The sequence below is a fragment of the Myripristis murdjan genome, chromosome 20 (genome assembly GCF_902150065.1).
Source record: "Myripristis murdjan chromosome 20, fMyrMur1.1, whole genome shotgun sequence".
NCBI lineage: Eukaryota > Metazoa > Chordata > Actinopteri > Holocentriformes > Holocentridae > Myripristis > Myripristis murdjan.
This window is the reverse complement of record NC_043999.1, coordinates 17,772,583-17,790,587: the sequence shown is the minus strand read 5'-3', so window position 1 is coordinate 17,790,587 and position 18,005 is coordinate 17,772,583. Positions and strand designations below refer to the sequence as shown.

Here is an 18,005-nt window from a genome sequence, read left to right as displayed (position 1 = left end):
AGACTGGCATAAGAGAAGTGTAAGGCTGTGCAGGAGTAAAGCGTGCACTTGATAGACATATAAATGCGCACAAACATGCATACAGCCATGCTAAGTATGTTGCTCAGTCCTGGTTTGGGTCCGGGATACAAGAAAAGGATTAAAATAGAGAATGGGGATCTTTCCTTTTCCAGTACAGGCCTCAGTCTGATCTAATACTGGAACTGCAAGCAAGTGTCTCCGCAACTCCCTCGAGGAGACTACAGCCATTGCTATCCCTCTCATACCCTGGCCTTCTTTTTTTTCTGACCTGGCACCAGCCATGGAATAATCTTTAATTATTTGCTTAAAAAAAAAGAAAAAAAAAGAAAAAATAATAAGAGCGAGAGGGCCCTTTTTTCTGACAGTAAAGAGGAAGAGCAGAGCAGGCGGAGGAATGTTCCTGTGTATGAAATTGTAGGTATTAACAGGGCCAGTTTTGTCAGCGGTTTCACTGATGTATCAGCTCCCTGCCCCTAGACTAAATAAAGAGGGGAGTTTTGCTGCGTTTCATCCGAGGCTAGATGAGCAGATATAGGAAGGCCCGGGAGGAATTGTTGAGGGGGGAAAAAAGAAAAAGTATGGCCGGAGAACGGACTTTTTCCTTTAAAACAATACCTAAACAAGTGTCATGATGTGGTGATGGATTGTCTCGTGCTCTTTTTTTGGCTGGTTGGAGGCATTCAGAGCTCAAATGCTGTTTGGAATATTTAAGAGAAAAGGCTGAGGTTTTATTGAGAGGCCGGTGCACACAGAGTGACTGGTTGTGCTTTTCAGCTTGTTTTATTTGATCAATAATATAAAAGGAAAAAAAAAAAATAAGATGTGTTTATGGTTGCCTTTTACTTTGCACTGAGCATAAAGTTTGTGTGTGTGTGTGTTAGACAGAGAGAGAGAGAGAGGGAGAGAGGGAGAGAGAGAGAGAGATTGCTGACTCTGTTCCTCAGCTGCCTTGTCATTGACCTCCAAGGTCCCCTGGCTGTCACATTAAGGGCAATGCAACACACACACAAACACATACACACACACCACACACACACCACACACACACCACCACCACCATTCTTCATTTCATGTCGGTAATTGAACAGCAGCCACAGTAAGAAGCTACTATATCCCATTAACCCATTTTTTAGTAATGCATTTCTCTTCCAAAATCCATGTTAGCTTTCAATATGTTATTGTGTCACTTATGTCTAATAGTGGTGATTTCCTACAGCGAACAGGAAGGTAATGGGTCCATTTCATTTTGGTTCCCTCTCAGCGGGCCAGCCCTGGATTTGCGTGACATGGTGTTTATTTGATAAAGGAATATTGCGGTGCTAATCTAAAACCACGCTAATTACGCCTGACAGTTGTTTGTTTGTAGTGAAATCCAATTAAAACGTACACTTTTCAACTCGGGCACTCATTTCTTCTTTGCTCTCCTCCCCCCATTCTCTTTCTTCCCCTCCCACGGTAACCAGAAAAGAGCCCATGATGGCATAAATAACAACTGTGCTTTCCTTGTGGTTTTTGTGAGAAGAGGGCAAACTCGCAACAGCTGTCAGAAAAAGGGGGTTTGTTTAAAAAGCAAATGGCTTTGGTCTAAAGTTCATTTGGAGACCTCTCTAATTAAATAGAGAGCCAAAAGCTTAAGTTAATTAGTAATTCCCTGGGTCCAGAAATTAGACCTGTCACGACTATTTGAGCTCTTGGAAAGCCATAAGGTATGTGCACATTTGTGTGTTTGGTGTATTTTTCCACACATGCCTGTATGTGTGCATCCATCTCTGTGCACAAGTGGGTCTGCATGTGTGTGTCTCTGTGTGTGTCTGTGTGTGTGCATGTGTGTGCATTTGCTAATGCAAGGCCGGCACATTTTTCCTATTGAAATGCTTAATACATTAATGGTCTTTTTGTGGCGTGTCAGAGAAGTGCTCGGGAGATGTTTTAGTGAGGGGCGCATAGCTTGTGGCGTCAGTCAGGACTACCTGCCCTATGATTATGTTTATGAAGATAATAACAGGGCTAGGGTCCCGTCGAGTACTGTCTTTAGAAACCAGTGGGGGTTTGAACTTTAAACTTTATTGTTGCCCCTGCAAAAGAACAGGAAGGCTTGGACGCCATGTCCGAGAAATGGCTCTGCAATTAGCAAGGTGTCTCTGTGTCTTAACTGTTTAACTTTAAAAGCTGATCCTCTTCTCTTCTCTTCTCTTCTCTTCTCTTCTCTTCTCTTCTCTTCTCTTCTCTTCTCCTCTCTTCTCTTCCTTGTGTAATAAAACACAAAAGTCTGCTTGTTGCCTTTATGCATTTGACAGAAATCACCGTTCATACAGACATCAATAAAAGGTGGGACAAGTACAGCATAGGCACATTGTTGGTGACGATGAGCTGCAGGACTAAGTACAGCTTAGGCAGACATAAATTAGGTGATTTTGACACAGGGAAGAGACCAGGTGTCCCTGCCTGCTTAGTTAAGACTATAATAGAGCAATATCCAGCAGTTCAGACGGCTACCAACCACGCTGCTGGCTTATTTGTGCTAAGTGATTGCTAGCTGCACCACCAATGGTGCTGCGGGAATAGGCGGGACATATTACACGGCGAGCAAGCGATTGGATGCCGATGGACATATTTGTCCAAATAGGGCAACCAGTCGAAGTGGCTGTCAAACATTTTTTATCCTTTCCTAGAAAAGGAATGGACTTCTGGCAACAAGTAGCTTGAGTTGCCAGCAATTTGGACACAACATTATTTTCTAGTGCTCAAGGGTTTCAAAATATCAGGAGGACTTACCGCCCTGTTATCTCCGTCCCTTTGCAGCTGTTGCAAAACTGATTTTAGTGTTGGAAAAATACTTAATGTATTGAGTTTCAGATTGCTGTGCCTTTGATTAGGGGTGTATTCATGTGCTGTCGTAGTGTGTGCTATTTTTGCATATTAACATAAGCTGCACATACAAGTTATTTCACAACCATTGCACTTGTAGAAAATCAGCAGTAAATGCGAGGCTCATGGTAGATACAGCATAACCAGTCGTTTATATTTGCCAGGTGGATGTGAAATATCTGCGTCAGAGACTGCTCTCTGTGTCTGTCCGTGAGTGTGTGCTATTCTTGACTGACGTGGACAGTGTTTGCTTAACCTCTTCTGCGCTGCACTGCACGGCCTTGTCAGTTTAAGGGTGTGTGTCGAGTGTGTGTGTGTGTGAGAATATGTGCAGCAATGGTAGCTTTCATTTTACATGTACCTAGCAGTATTTACTGCCAAACAACCCTGGTGAGAGAGTGGGAGTGGGAGCTAGATGGGTTTGAAACAACACGAGTGATATTTGTTATGTTTTTTTTTTTTTGTTTTTTTTTTTTCCTCCTGCGCTGGTATATAATTGTGTGCATGTACACACCCCAAGAGAAAACATGCATTTCAGAGACCAGATTTTTTCAGGCTTTGTATTTAGCAGGATTATTAATTTCACTTGGCAAATAATCCCACCCTGCCACCCCCCTCTTCAACTTGCTATTTTATTGCAGTGAGGAGGTGTGTGTGTATGTGTGTGTGTGTGTGTGTGTGTATGTGTGTGTGTGTGTGTGTGTGTGTGGCCTGATGCTTTTGCCTCATCCAAAAGCCAAGGCTGTGATTTATGTAACGGCTAAGCCCTTTCATATTGTGTATGTTGTACCTTACAAGAGCATGATGAGCAGGCTAGATTAATATTTATTTAGCACAGGCAAATCAAGGATTAAGCAGTCATCATTTTAGCACTAATCCATGTCTCTCTGGTGAGATTCAGAGACAAAGAGAGGCAGATTACTAAACACATAGCGCTGCAAAGCCACAATTAGTTAGTGACTTGCTTTCCTCAACTGCATAGAAAGAGATATGAATACTACATGTGCAGGCGCATGCGCGTGTGTGGACATAGGCACACATGCGCACACACACACACACACACACACACACACACACGCTTACAAGGTCATTTGCCTTTGCTTAATCATCTTTTGCTATCTTACCTATCACTATCTCTGTCTCTCTGCCTCTCTCTTACTTTCTGCTTCTTTATCTCTCGCGCTTTCTTCCTTCCTTCAAAGGAGCCCCTTATTGAAATTAGCGGTGGTTTGTCTGATTCACTCAACTGACGTAAATGCGTCTCATGATCTTTTCCACTGTCCGAACGCACATGCACACACACACACACACACACACACACACACACACACACACACACACACACACACACACACACGCATGCATGAGCAATGAATACTTCTTTCTTAGCTTCAACCACGTGGGAGAGGGACAGTTTGCTTATGCTGTGTGTGTGTCTGTGTGTGTGTGTGTGTGTGTGTGTGTGTGTGTGTGTGTGTGTGTGTGTGTGTGTGTTATGAGTTGCTTGGGAGTCTGTAAATAACATTACATTCTTTGCTAATTGAGTTAAACTGCTTTGCTGGAGTTGTGGCAAAAAGATGAAAGCTCCCTGTGTATGTTTTGTGTTTGTACATGGCAAGTCTGTGTGTGCGCATGATTATGCTCTGTGTGTGTGTGTGTGTGTGTGTGTGTGTGTGTGTGTGTGTGTGTGTGTGTGTGTGTGTGTGTGGTAGTTTGTGCGACCGTGCATGTGTGGGTGGTAATCTAGTTAGTCCGTTGCACTCTCAGGTGGTAAAGAAGAGGGATGTGTGTGTGTCACTGTTCGTTAGTCTCGTCCTCAAGCTTGAGCGTATGCAAAGTGTAGCACTTAGCCTTGCAAAACAGATAATCAAGGGCTGGAGTTGGAACACACTGAAGGATACCGGGTGTGTGTGAGAGAGAGTGTGTGTGTTTTTGGGGGGGTGGGCGGATCTCAACACATCGCTGTATAAACCAGCGAGAGAAGAAGAGGCACAGAAGAGAGCTGTCGGGGTGTAGTGGTGGTATGGGGGGTAATAGGGGAAAAGCGTGTGTGTGTGTGGAGGGGGGGCAAACCAGATGTGAGGGCATTTGAAAGAAAAGACAAAAGAAGAAGGAAGAGAGAGAGAGAGAGATAAAACGAACGAACAGCAGACAGTTGTGCCGCGTGAGAAAAAGACAGACAGAGAGAGAGAGAGAGAGAGAGAGAAAATGCCATCCGCAGTTCCCCTTTGCCCTCCTTCCTCGCTCTCACCCGGCCAGTGAATGTTAATGGGTTTTCTGCCTCGCTCCCTCCATCTAACCCCCCCCCCCACCACCACTTGCGCACACACACACACTCACACACACACATCCACCCCCCCCCTCCCTCCCTCAACCCCACCCCTCCCCGTGGACACTGGCGCATTGTTTGTGGCAGTGCTTCTATTCTTTCAAACTTAATTACCTTCTTGCCTTTTGTGGCGTCAGGGGCTGGAAGTTTTGCTCCGTGGCAGTGGAGGTCGTCACACATTCTTTGGCGGTGCACTCCCTTAATCTGAGGAGGAGGAGGAGGAGGTGGAGGAGGAGGAGGAGGAGGAGGGGGGAGGGATGGTGGTGGTGGTGGTGGTGGGGAGGGGGACACTAGGCAGGGAGCGTCTCGAGAGCGGAGCTTCGACCGGCAGGAGCTTCTTAAGGTGGCTGGAGCGCCCCGCGCGCGTGTGCGTGCGTGCGTGCTCGGTCATAATAGTCGGGGCATAGGCTGCCCTTTGTTTGTGCGGTTCATTTCCAATCAACCCTAATTAACTGGAGAGTGTTTCCAGATTGCCAGCAAAAGAAAAATCCCCACTTTTTTTTTTTTTTTTTTTTTTTTTCACTCCCCTCGGTCTTTGCTGCTTTGAGTCCGAGGAAGTGGAGGAAAAAAAAGTGAAGGCATTAGCCATGTAGATTGGCTTTGCCTTTGATGCTGGAAAAATCTTTAGCAGGGGCAGTAAGCGGTGGCTGCGACCCAGCAGTGTCTGACTGTTTATTTTCATGTTTCAGTTTGAGTTTAGTTTGAAACATTGCCTCTTCAAAGGGGAGAGACTGCATATATTTAGACTGGACTGTGTACGCCCATAGTCCATTTGTAAAAAAAAAAAAAAAAAAAAAACTTAAATCCTGTCAAAATTGTCTTAAAGCTTTTAACCTTTTGTCAATATGAAGATTCTCAATAAGCGGATAAAGGCTGACACTGAACTAGAACACACATCCAGGTTTTTCTTTTCCTTTCAAAGGTTCTTAGTAGATTAAAAAAAAAAAAAGAAATTAAGTTTAAATTGGGTGGAAAGAGTTCATGTTTCACCTCAGCAGAAAGTCCTATAGTCTTAGGGGACAGTTTCCCCTAAATAGTGACTGGAGGGCATGAGAGATGTTTTCACCTCTTAATGGTTAAAGTTAGGATAGGGGCTTGTGTAATCTGATCCTCGATCAGATTTTAGGACCCATCCTTCTCCGAGAGAAAACAAATGGCCCCTTTGTAGTTGACTTCTTGCAAAGTTTCAAGCAAACCACGGGTATATTAGCTTTCCTGTTGTGCATGACTTTGTGTCAAACACCTGGTCAAGAGGTTTGAATTTGCATACTTGACTATTTTTGTGTCCTATGACGCTCCCGTCTCACTTGTCGCTTGATATCCCCCATGTTGCCTAGGTATTTTTCTCTAACAATGAAATATCAGGTACGGTCCTGGGGGCAGTTGGGTGTAATGTTACCGGAGCAACCAATGAGACCAATTTACTTGTCATCAACCTCGGGGATGGAACTCGCATACCTGTTCTAGGAAAAGAAAAAGAAAAACCTCCACCACTTCCGTCCTCTCCATTTCTCCTCTTTATTCTCGCTCCCCCTCCCCTTCTAAATTTCTGTCCCCATTATTTTTTTTTTCCCCCTTCTCCAATCCGAGATCATTGCTAGTGTAGGCATAATTTTGATTTTGATTTGCTAAAAGGCATTTTTGCGGAGAAGGTAATTTGTCGAACAAGATTCCTGTGCTAAATGGAGTGGTGCTTGCTTTAGGTGTCTGGGCCGCGCCTTGCAATAATGATAAGGTGTCTTCTGGTAATGAAAGCCTTTGCTCACAAGGGAGACGGTAGGGGAGAGGACAGGCAGACAGAAAAGGGTGTGGGGGGCGTTGGGGAGAGCCACTGCATCTAGTGTCTAATATTACACCTCTAGGCAACAAACAAGGGCTGCATGAAAACCCTTTGTGAGGTTAAAAAGTGAAGGAGACAAAAACACTCGGTCACGCAAAAAACCCCTCACCCCCTCATCCTTTTGCAGTTTGGTCCCTCTGTTCTTTCTTTTAAACAGAGAGCATTAAGCCCTCTTCTGTGATTGCGTGCATGTGTGTGTATATGTGTGCGCGCGCACGCATGCATCCAAGCTCTTTGATGGCAGCCAAAGCTCCTTTTGCATTGTGAAGAAGGAGATAATTCCCCCCCCTCCTTCATCTCCTCTGTTTTTTCATCCCTCCGTTTCTGCATGGCAACAAATAAACAGGTCTAATTAGACCTGAGGAGGCCTATTCATGGCACTGACAGTGGGAGATGGATGCCGAGGCTTTCACCGCGCCCTTCGCCTTTGTCTTTGGCTAACGCTCAGTGACATTTTGATAGAAGATTTGGTGTTAGGCTGAGGGGCCACATGCCGAGAGAGAGATGACCTTCTTGGAGACCTCGGGGAATGGACAGAAACCCATAGTCTCACGCTGTCTTCTGACTTCGTCATTTGACTTTGCGAGCTTTCCCGAGTCACTTCAAAGACACAACCTGAATTTCACTGGCCAAATACTAGGCATATTCACATATGTCATGGAATATTTTGACATGCAGATGAAAAATAAAGGTTTTAGACTTAGGTGATTTTGCCCTAAAACACAGATTTGTTTTATTCCAGTGTTTGCATATGTTACAAATATTAATATTAGCAGCGCTGTCTGTCCTTGCAGTGGTTGGATGATAGCAGGGAAGAGCTTGAACCCAGTAGATCTTCATGTAAACAGAGCCAGTAGTTTGGCGACAATGCAATTACAGGTTTGGCCTTTAACTGGCTGCAACTCTGGCTAATGCTTGATAGCTAGACAGGAGGACAAAAGCGGGGGGAGGCGATGACATCACTAGGAAAGCACAGGCGCCCAGTGCCTCAGGTAACACAGTGTACAGAGGACATACACCGACATCGACTTGGGTATAAACGTGGTCCTAATACGTTCATAACAACAACAAGATCATACATCTGCATGGTTCTGTATGAGGTAGCCTTTAATAATGAACACTGCTGTCATTTGTATAGCAGGAAATCTCAATGTGGCTTAGTGCTTTGTATGGTAAATCAAACTGATCATGTCTCTGCACATTCAGGCTGTGTGTTTGTTGTGCCACAACCCCGGCTTTGGCTCTGACAATGACATTGTCCCCTTCCTGACTTCCTCTAGGCAATAATGGCGTCCAACTTCCATCTAAAACTGAAGTGTTTTAAGAATAACCTCAGCCACAGCGGGAGAAAGAACGAATGAAAGAAAGAAAGAAAGAAAGAAAGAGGGGCTGGGAAAACTGTGTGGAGAAATCCCCTGCTTTAGCTTGCCTCTCTCTCAGGGAGCTACTGAAAAGCAGATGGAGGGATAGAGAGAGAGTGAGAGTGAGAGTGAGAGAGAGAGAGAGATAGAAAAAGAAAGGGAGAGAGAGAGAGAGAGGGAGGGAGGGAGGGAGGGAGAGAGAGAGAAACAATAGGCCAAGGAGTCTCTTAGCTGCTCTCTCCCATCAGAACTAGCAGTGTCCAAAGCAGGCATTCCTGGCCTATTATTTGCTGGATCTGATCCGCCACTTTAATCACCTTGGTGTGTGTGTATGTATATGTGTGTGTGTGTCTGTGTGTCTGTGTGTGTGTGTGTGTGTGTGAAAGCAAGGGACATGCTTAATTAAAAAACAGAGGTAGGAGTGGCTGAGGCCATCTCTTTTGTTCTTCTGTGAAAAGAAGGGAACCGTTTCTGCAGAGTGGAAAAACCTGGGCTTCATTGTTAGTCTCTCTCTCTCTCTCTCTCTCTCTCTCTCTCTCTCTCTCTCTCTCTCTCTCTCTCTCTTTCTTTCTTTCCCTCTCCCTCTCTCTCTCCCTCTCTTAAAATGAAAGGAAAGGAGTCCGGTTGGTAAGCAGAGCGAAGGAAGCCAGTAGGGAAGGGAGAGAAGGTTACTGAGCACAGCAGTAACATGATCTGCCTTAAAAAAAGAGAGAGGGCACTACTGTTGTGAAAGGTGTGAAGCCCGGGGAATAGAGCAGAGAGGGAAATCAAATAACTTCCGCGTTTGCGTATTTACATGTAAAATAACTTTTGATTAGCTTTTGGAGTGTGTGCCTCACCAAACCTCAGATCCGCACGTCCAAAAGTTTTGGTGTCCTCAACCAAAATAATAATTTTGTGTTGTGTTTTGTTTTGGGGGTAAAACGGGGAATTTAACTGATGGCAAGGCCAGACGTCTCATGACTCGTGTGTCCAGCTATCACTGACATCCTGTTTTAGCCTCAATGCTAAACTAATGCATGCTAAATGGATTAGGATTACTTCAGACGCTTAACCAGGCCACATTGAACCACATTGCTTTTTCATGAGAGAAGATGGGCTAAGTTAAGGGCCAGGGCTTTAGCATTTTAAAAAAGATCATCCAGAGAGGTATTCTGAGAGCAGGAGATGTGTCCGACTTTACTTTTGACTTGCAGCGGCGGAGTGACAGCATGGATGTGGACACTCACCCGGCAGCATCTCTTGCAAGGCAGCTATTTTAGACTGCAGCGTTCGGATCACCTGTTGGCACGAACCTCCTCAAATGTGCTTCTTGACTTTTTTGAGAGAAAAATGACTTCCCCCCGGCCGGTCCGCAGTATTCAAACACATTTACTCATACATAGGCCAGTCTTATGTAATGCATATGCCAATTTTGTGCAATGATGCACATTAAGGAATACAAAGTAAGTTTGATTTATCCTTACCAGCACTGGACAAGCAACCTGTGGAGATGGTCAATTATGTTGTTCTTTTGTTTTGCTATAGTTCAGCTTTAAACCGACAGTGGGAGAAATTCGATGTGATGCTTGGAAAAAAACAAAAAAAACAAAAAAACAAAAAAAACAACAATAACCAGCACCGGCCCTTAGCTGCAGCTCAGTTTGATAATGGATTGAGGCGCTTGGCATAGCTGCATGTTACCTGAACAAACAGTCGCCAAGCAGATAGAATCGCCTTTACACTGTTTATCAGTGCGTTCTTTATGGTTATACTGACAGAATTAGAAAATATAAAATTCCAAGACAAGCAAGCAAAATTTTGCCCAGTGAAGGACCTCGTGACGTTATCATTGGCTCGCAGTGCATATAAGTAATATGTAAACGGCTGCTAGCCTGTTAGCATCAGGGGTGATATGTCAGTGCCAAGTGCTTAACACATTGGCTTATCCGTAAGACATAATTCCGTACTTAAAGTGTTAGGAGATGCATAATTCATAAACCGCAGTGTTTTATGTCCGAGCTACAATTCAAAGGGGGTTGCTCCCCAATGAAATAAGCAGTGAAATGACACCAGTGACAAGTAGTAAATCCTGTCGCATGTGTCGCATTAGCTCTCAAACCTCCTGCTTCTGAACAGCTTTACCCTCAATCAAATTTTACACAAGCCTCGGTAAGAGGGACTCTGGCGAATAAAACTGAAAAATGTATATGGTTGGCTGCAGGAATAGGTAGCGCAGACATGTTTTGGTGATAGGTGAGTGTGATGGATAATTTATGGGCAGAAAGCTGAATGAGTCGTGACTTGAGTACACACAGAAAAGCCGTGTGTGTGTGTGTTATATTTTCTCCACACCGCCAGTTATATTTTGTTTTCTTGCTGTGAGTCAGGTAAAGTGTTATGAAACAGTGAAAGAAGTCACACACACACACACACACACAGGTGACACAGCTATCTTTCTGTCCATACCAGTAATGTTCGAATGTGCAAATAAACTCAGGAATAGAAGACTTTTTAAAACTTATAATAAGAGGGATTGTGCCTTCTAAGTCAAAATAAAGGCAGGCAGTGTGTGGGCTACTGTGTGTGTGTATGCATGTGTTAACATCGTGCAGTGTTATGACATAGTATCTATTCTCAGCTGGACCTTTTTTTTTTTAGATTGTAAAGCTAATTGGTGCTAATTTACTTTCAACTTAACATGCAGACAGGTATGTGTGAGTTTACGTGTGTATGAAAACCAAAAGAGTTGTTTTCAGGATCTGTGCAGGTCACATATAAATTGCAGTGTTTGATTTGCCTGTTGGGCGGCTCTTAATGCATTAGGGCAGTTCAGGTAGCGTCATGAAGGTGCTGCTCACACAAGTGCATTATTTAACAGGCTTGCGCATGATTTCTTTGGTGGTCATTGTACCGCATTTCATCCCGTGGCATAAATAGCACAGATTTAATACTCAGGTGGGCCGGAGCAATATTAATATTTTCGAGACATTTTCATCATGTCCAGTTCACACGTCTGCCTCTCACTTTTTTTTTTTGCCACATCTACGTTTTACTGATAATCTCTAAAATTCATTTTCCTCTCCTTGTGGTTTGTTTTTTTTTCCCTCTTTAATCTCATGTATAGAGAGACAGATAGAGAGGGAGAGAAAGAGAGAGAGAGAGAGAGAGAACATAATTTCTCTCTTTTAATCTATCACTAGTCCCCATGGAATCATCTCTGGATATGTCAGATTAGACTTGATTATAGCGCGTGCACAAAGACACACACACACACACACACACACACACACAAGCATACTCACACACACGTTTGATTTCATTCCTCACGCTTTTATTGTCCCTCCCACTGGCTTTGTTTAGCCCTGGATTGTTGCAGATTAATCCTCTAATTGCTTTGTAGCTTTGTCATGGGGGAGAGAAAGAGAGGGAGAATTAAGCAGCAGGTGGACAGGGTTAAAGGTTAACATGGCTCTTTAAAGCTTTCTCCTAATGCCAGCTCATTTACACGCGAGCATCTGAAAGGCGCTGGTACTGTATCAAGCGAAAAGACAGTTTCGTCCACAACCTTGACCTCGTTTTGCTGAATTTAGCTAAGAAAAAAAAAAAAATCCCTCTAAGGGGGAACGCGTAGCCATGAAGTCTCAATTTTTCTTCCTCGCTTTCTCCTGTTTCTTGTTTTTCCTCTCTTACCCTTTTGTCTCTCTCTTTCCCTCTCATTATCTTAAGGTGACAGGAAGTAATGCCACTTTGATTGCACACTGGGTTAGGGCTAGCGATTGCAGGGTGCCGTGTGTGTTTGTGGGCTTAGGAGGATTTTTATGTGTTGTGTGTGTGTTTGCGCGCGCCTGTGTCCGCAAGGGCCTTTGCAGTTGTGCCATGTAGTGAGAAGCCAAGAGATTGAAGTAGTGAGGGGTTGAGAGATGGGCAGCAGCCCAGGATTGATAACATCTCACTGGTATTCCAAACATCATTCCTCATGGAAGCCTGCTCTCTCTTTCTTTCTCTCTCTCTCTCTCTCTCCCTCCCTCCCTCCCTCATTTGTTCCTGTTTGTTTCTAATTGCTGCTGCAGTAAAAGACATTTGAAATTTATGCATTGTTCTGAATGCTTTATCCCTGAGTCTGCACCCTGTCTCCTTCACAGTATCTAGAACCTAGTGATGTTATACCTTCCCATGAGGCCATGTAAAGACACACACACACAGTGGCTTGGCGATGTATGGTGGCTTACTTTCCTTGTCCTCATAAAGATCCTAAGTCACACCTTCAGTACATTAGGCCAGTTGGTGCTGCTTAATTAGAAACTCCTGACTTGGAAGAACAGGAGGCAGATTTATCCACAGAATAAAGACTCCTGTCCGTTTTTCCTCTTAAAGAAAGACACCAGGGTTTTAGTGAATCAACTGTTTGATAGACTTGGCGATTGGTAGTCGTATTACCTCTGTGTGTTCAGTATTTTGTGCATGGCCATGCTGTTTAAGTGATGTAAAGCTAGTAGGTACTGCCCATAAACAGTCTTTAAACATTTTATTAAACTGTGGTGAAATGAGTGAATACAAGAACATCACAGAAGTGAAACTGCTACTCTTGCACAGTGCTAAGCCGATCAAAAAACCTATTTACCAAACAATTGGGGTATTCCTAACTTTCCTAATTCTGGCTACCATGGAAGCAGCCTCATTCATTTAAACCTCCTTACTCCTCTTTCCAAGTTCTGGTCCCTGGGGTCAGTGAGAGTCTTAGAGAAACTTTTGTTCAGGATGACTTTTTTTGTGGGGGTGGCAAACAGTTTGAGCTTGTCAAGTCTAAGACAAAGATCCAAGTGGGAGCTTTCCTAACACTTAATATTGGATTTCTTCTCTTTTCAAAAGTTGTCATGGTGCTAGCTGCTTCACACTCTTCTTATCTCTCAGTGGTAGGCAATTGCAAACAGACACAAGAAGGTAGATATAGTCTGCTGTTGCTTGATTGCATTAAAGTTACAGCACAGAAATGTTTTATTTGTTTAAAAAAAAAAACAACTTTAAAATGATGAGAGTTTAATGTAGGGTGAAAGTAAGTTTGATTTAGTCTGGAGCTTCAGTATTAACTATCCCTGATTTACTAAATCTCTTTTGTCCTGTTTTTTCACTCAGGTCCCTGTTAGGCTGGATGAGATGAGATCCCTATGTAGTGGTCGTCATGGCAACTTGTGACTCTCCCCCTATGGTGTCGTCACGGCAGCAGGAACATGGTGGCCAGAAGCTGGACGCTGCTGCCGAGGACAACTCCGTCGTCGCCATGGAGACCAGTATCGCCAACAGCAACAGCAACAACGCCAACAACAACAACCGATCGTCGCCTGTCGTCTCCGTCATTGGAGAGCCGGAGAATGGCCTCGGAGAGCCCGCTGTGAGCCCGCTGAGGTCCACTGCTACCCCCACCACTGTTAGTGCAACCACCGGCCCTGTGACTGAACAGAGCCGGAGAGAAAGCTTTACTACCGGGAACAACGGGAGTGTTACCGGGACTTTACCAGGAGTAGGAGGAGGAGCGGCTTTGGGTTCGGACTGTTCTGCCCCCGCCACATCTCCTGTGGCACCGGCCAAGGAGATCCCCTGCAACGAATGTTCTAGCTCCTTCTCCAGTTTACAGAAATACATGGAGCACCACTGCCCCAATGCCCGCCTGCCTACCGCAGGAGGTCATGAGGAGGAGGGGGAGGAGGTCGAAGGGGTGGTAGGGGAGGAGAGTGAAGGTGAAATGGAGCATGACAGGGGTGCTGTGGAAGTGGGGGAGATGAACAGTGAGATGGAGATGGAAGAGGAGAGTGATGTGGAGAACCTGTGTGGCGAGATCGTCTACCAGCCCGACGGCTCTGCCTTCATCCTGGAGGACTCCAAAGAGCAGCGTGGCAGCCAGGGGGGGCTCTCTTCAGCTCTCCAATTCAGGGGCCTGCTGTCCCCCCAAACCTTCCCCAATGCCCAGGCCAGCAGTGGCCAGAGTGGTCTGAGCCCTGGGGGGGAGCGGTTGGAGCAGCCCGCTGCACCCATGTCCTTCTACCCCCAGATCATCAACACCTTCCACATCGCCTCATCCCTGGGGAGCAAATCCCTGGCGGCTGACCACCCCTCCTTCCCAAATACCTCAGCTGGAGGGCTGGCGGGCGCCGGTCCCGTGTTGCACAGTTTCCGTGTCTACGACCTCCGCCACAAGACTGACAAAGACTATCTGACGGCGGATGGCGCAGCCAAAAACTCCTGTGTGTCCAAAGATGTCCCCAACAATGTGGACTTGTCCAAGTTTGAGGGTTGCGTGGCCGATGGGCGGCGGAAGCCTGTGCTGATGTGTTTCCTGTGCAAGCTGTCTTTTGGCTACAGCCGCTCCTTCGTGACGCATGCCGTCCATGACCATCGAATGACCCTGAACGACCAGGAGCAGAAGCTTCTGAGCAACAAGCATGTCTCCGCCATCATCCAGGGCATCGGCAAGGACAAAGAACCTCTTATAAGCTTTCTGGAACCAAAAAAACCCCCCAACTCTGTGCTACCCCACTTTCCCACGCCTGCCAACTTCCTAGGGCCAGACGCGGGGCTCCGCGGTTTGTGGAATGCTTTCCACAGTAGTGGGGAGAATGCTGATTCCCTCCACGCAGGCTTTGCCTTCCTGAAGGGCAGTGCCAGCAGCTCCTCCAGTGACCAAACCCCCAGAACCCAACCCATGCCAAAGGCTGAGACCAACCCAAACCTCGGGGGAGGGGCTGGTGCCCACATAACCCCTGGTGGGAGTTCTGCTGCTGCTGCCACTGGTGGCAACCTGGAGGGCCGGGACTCTGATAGTGATTGCAAGGGCCGCGTTAGGGACACATGCACTTTGCAACCCAACGGGCCGGACCTGAGCCAGTACCCGCCCATCAAGCGGGAACCCGGTGCAGTGGGAGGCGAGAGTCCGGAGCAGGATGAGGACGCTTACTCAAGTGCAGGAGGAGTAGAAATGGAGGCAGATGAGGAGGAGGAGCAGGCCATGACTATGACCATGACGATGACAGGCCAGCGGGCCGACAGCACCAGTAGCAAAGATTTCCCTCTCTTAAACCAAAGCATTTCCCCCCTGTCCAACAGTGTGCTGAAGTACAACAGAGACAGCAAAGGCCCTGCTTCCACCTCCTCTTCCTCCTTGCCTGTGTGTGAGGACCTGGAGATGGAGAAGGGCCGCCTGTCCACTGCCCTTGCAGCAGCCAGAGAGCAGGAGAGCAGCAGCGACTCAACCAGTGAAGCCCTGTTAGGCCGGGATGGGTCCTCGCCTTCCTCCCACCCCATTGACCTGATGATGTTACGCAGAGACGATGAAAGCCCTGGGCCTCTGCACCAACACACGGGAAACCCAGGTACACCTGGAACCCCAGGGACACCTGGTACCCCAGGTCCAGGTGAAGGGTCCCCAGGCAGTGGGGTTGAGTGCCCCAAATGTGACACAGTCTTGGGATCCTCGCGGTCCTTGGGAGGGCATATGACCATGATGCATTCGCGGAATTCCTGTAAGACTCTGAAGTGTCCCAAGTGCAACTGGCACTACAAGTATCAGCAGACACTGGATGCCCACATGAAGGAGAAACACCCAGAGTCTGGTGGATCATGTGTGTACTGCCGCACAGGCCAGCCTCACCCACGTTTAGCCAGGGGCGAGAGCTATACCTGTGGATACAAGCCCTTCCGTTGTGAGGTCTGTCCATCTTTATTTTCTATCTTCATACCTATTCTTACTGTTTTTCCTCTAGTAACCTTTTCCTGTTTCGATGCCTGTTTTCTCCATTTTTAGTACTTTTTGAGAAGATTAAAAATGCCAGTCTCTTTCAATTGTTTGCCATTCGCACATCTATTTTTCATCTTTAACATACCTTTTAAAGCTGCCCAAGGGAACTTGTTCAATGTTGACATTTTCTCTGAATACAGCAAAAGTAATCCCCATGTTAGGTGAGCATGATTGGATAAGATATGTCAGAACTTTGGCAATTCTGGTAAGGCTATTGCTCTGCTGTTTGCTTTCAAAGTACATTTTGGGGCTGTGACATCTGACATATTGAGGCAAACTGTAGAGCAGTGTTTCACTCCAATGTTCAGTCATGTGCCACTGACTTGGTGGGTAGGAGAGGGAATGAAGAGGATTTCAAGTGTGTTTTGGCCTCCTTTTTTCTCTTCAAACTTGCCTATCCTGGTTTTAAGATAAATTCAGTTCCATCAGATTACTTAAAAATGTATATATATTTTAAATTACTTGTTGTCTAATTATATCAGAATAATACAATAAAAAATGTCAACTACAAATAATGTATAAATCAGTAAATCAATGCCTTCTGCATTCTGTTTTCTAGGTATGTAACTACTCAACCACCACCAAGGGCAACCTGAGCATCCACATGCAGTCGGACAAGCATTTGAACAATGTACAGACACTCCAGAATGGTGGCAGTGAAGCCCAGTATAACCACAACCACAACCATGCCAACCCTGTGCCCAGTGCCAGTCTTGGAGGAGGCTGTGGTGCACCCTCGCCGTCCAAGCCCAAACAGAAGCCCACTTGGCGTTGTGAGGTAATGAAACAAACAGAGCATCATTGTAGCCCTTCAGTAGCAACATACCAATTTGCTTGTTGCACTGCCACCACAATGGGCCAATTATTTCCCTCTGCGTCACTGTGTCTATTATTTTTCTTGGTCGCATCATCTGACCTCTGGTCAGAATAAAACAGAATTTCTCACTCATTCTAGCACGATTTCAAAACATAGGTTGGAAAACTAACATAGATTTATCAGCATGCACAATGTTGCCATCCTTGCATCAAACGGTATTCTTGGTCTAGCTTTTTATTGTTGTAAATGCCAGTGTGAAGTGTTTTGTGACTGAAAAATATAATAAACATCAATTGATTTGAACCAAAATAAAATACCTTCATGATGGTAACATTAAACGCCATAGAATAGCATTACATTTTGGTTTAATTTCCCTTAATTCCTGCCAACAGGTGTGTGACTATGAGACCAATGTGGCACGGAACCTGCGAATCCACATGACCAGTGAGAAACACATGCACAACATGATGCTGCTGCAGCAGAACATGAAGCAGATCCAACACAGTCTCCATCTGGGCCTGGCCCCAGCTGAGGCAGAGCTCTACCAGTACTACCTGGCCCAGAACATGGGCCTGGCCGGTGTAAAACTGGAGAGCCCAGCCGGAGCCAGCGGCCCAGATGCCCAGATGATGATTAACCCATTCCAACTAGACCCTGGAACGGCGGCTGCCCTTGGATCTGGATTAGGTGAATGATTTTCTTTATTTCTTTTTTTTTTGGAGAGGGGTGTTAAGTGGTTAATTTAGGCTATTTTTATTCAGCATTTTTGTAAAGTAAAAAGGCAAAAAAACAAACAACATTTTCAAACAGCGCCATGTGGTGCGAAGAAGTGTCAAGCCCTTTCTCATATTTTTGTTGTCCTCAAGATTATTTTTCAGGTTTTCTTTAGCTCATCTTTCACTTGGTCAGTTTTATCTGTTGTATCTCATCTATCACCTGATACCATTGGAGTATTGTTTTTATCTTTTTGTCTGTCCTTTCTTGCTTTCCATTTTTTT

General features: G+C 45.5%; 1 protein-coding gene across 1 annotated transcript in view; it reads left to right on the top strand.

The window, feature by feature from the left end:
- The window catches only part of zfhx4 (zinc finger homeobox 4), a 91,571-nt gene that overhangs the window by 9,920 nt on the left and 63,646 nt on the right, over positions 1 to 18,005 (top strand). The window contains exons 2-4 of the mRNA XM_030079481.1: positions 13,535 to 16,100; positions 16,750 to 16,968; positions 17,400 to 17,694. Of these exons, the coding sequence (XP_029935341.1) occupies positions 13,581 to 16,100; positions 16,750 to 16,968; positions 17,400 to 17,694 (3,034 nt within the window). The 5' untranslated portion in view covers positions 13,535 to 13,580. The remainder of the gene's footprint in view (positions 1 to 13,534; positions 16,101 to 16,749; positions 16,969 to 17,399; positions 17,695 to 18,005) is intronic.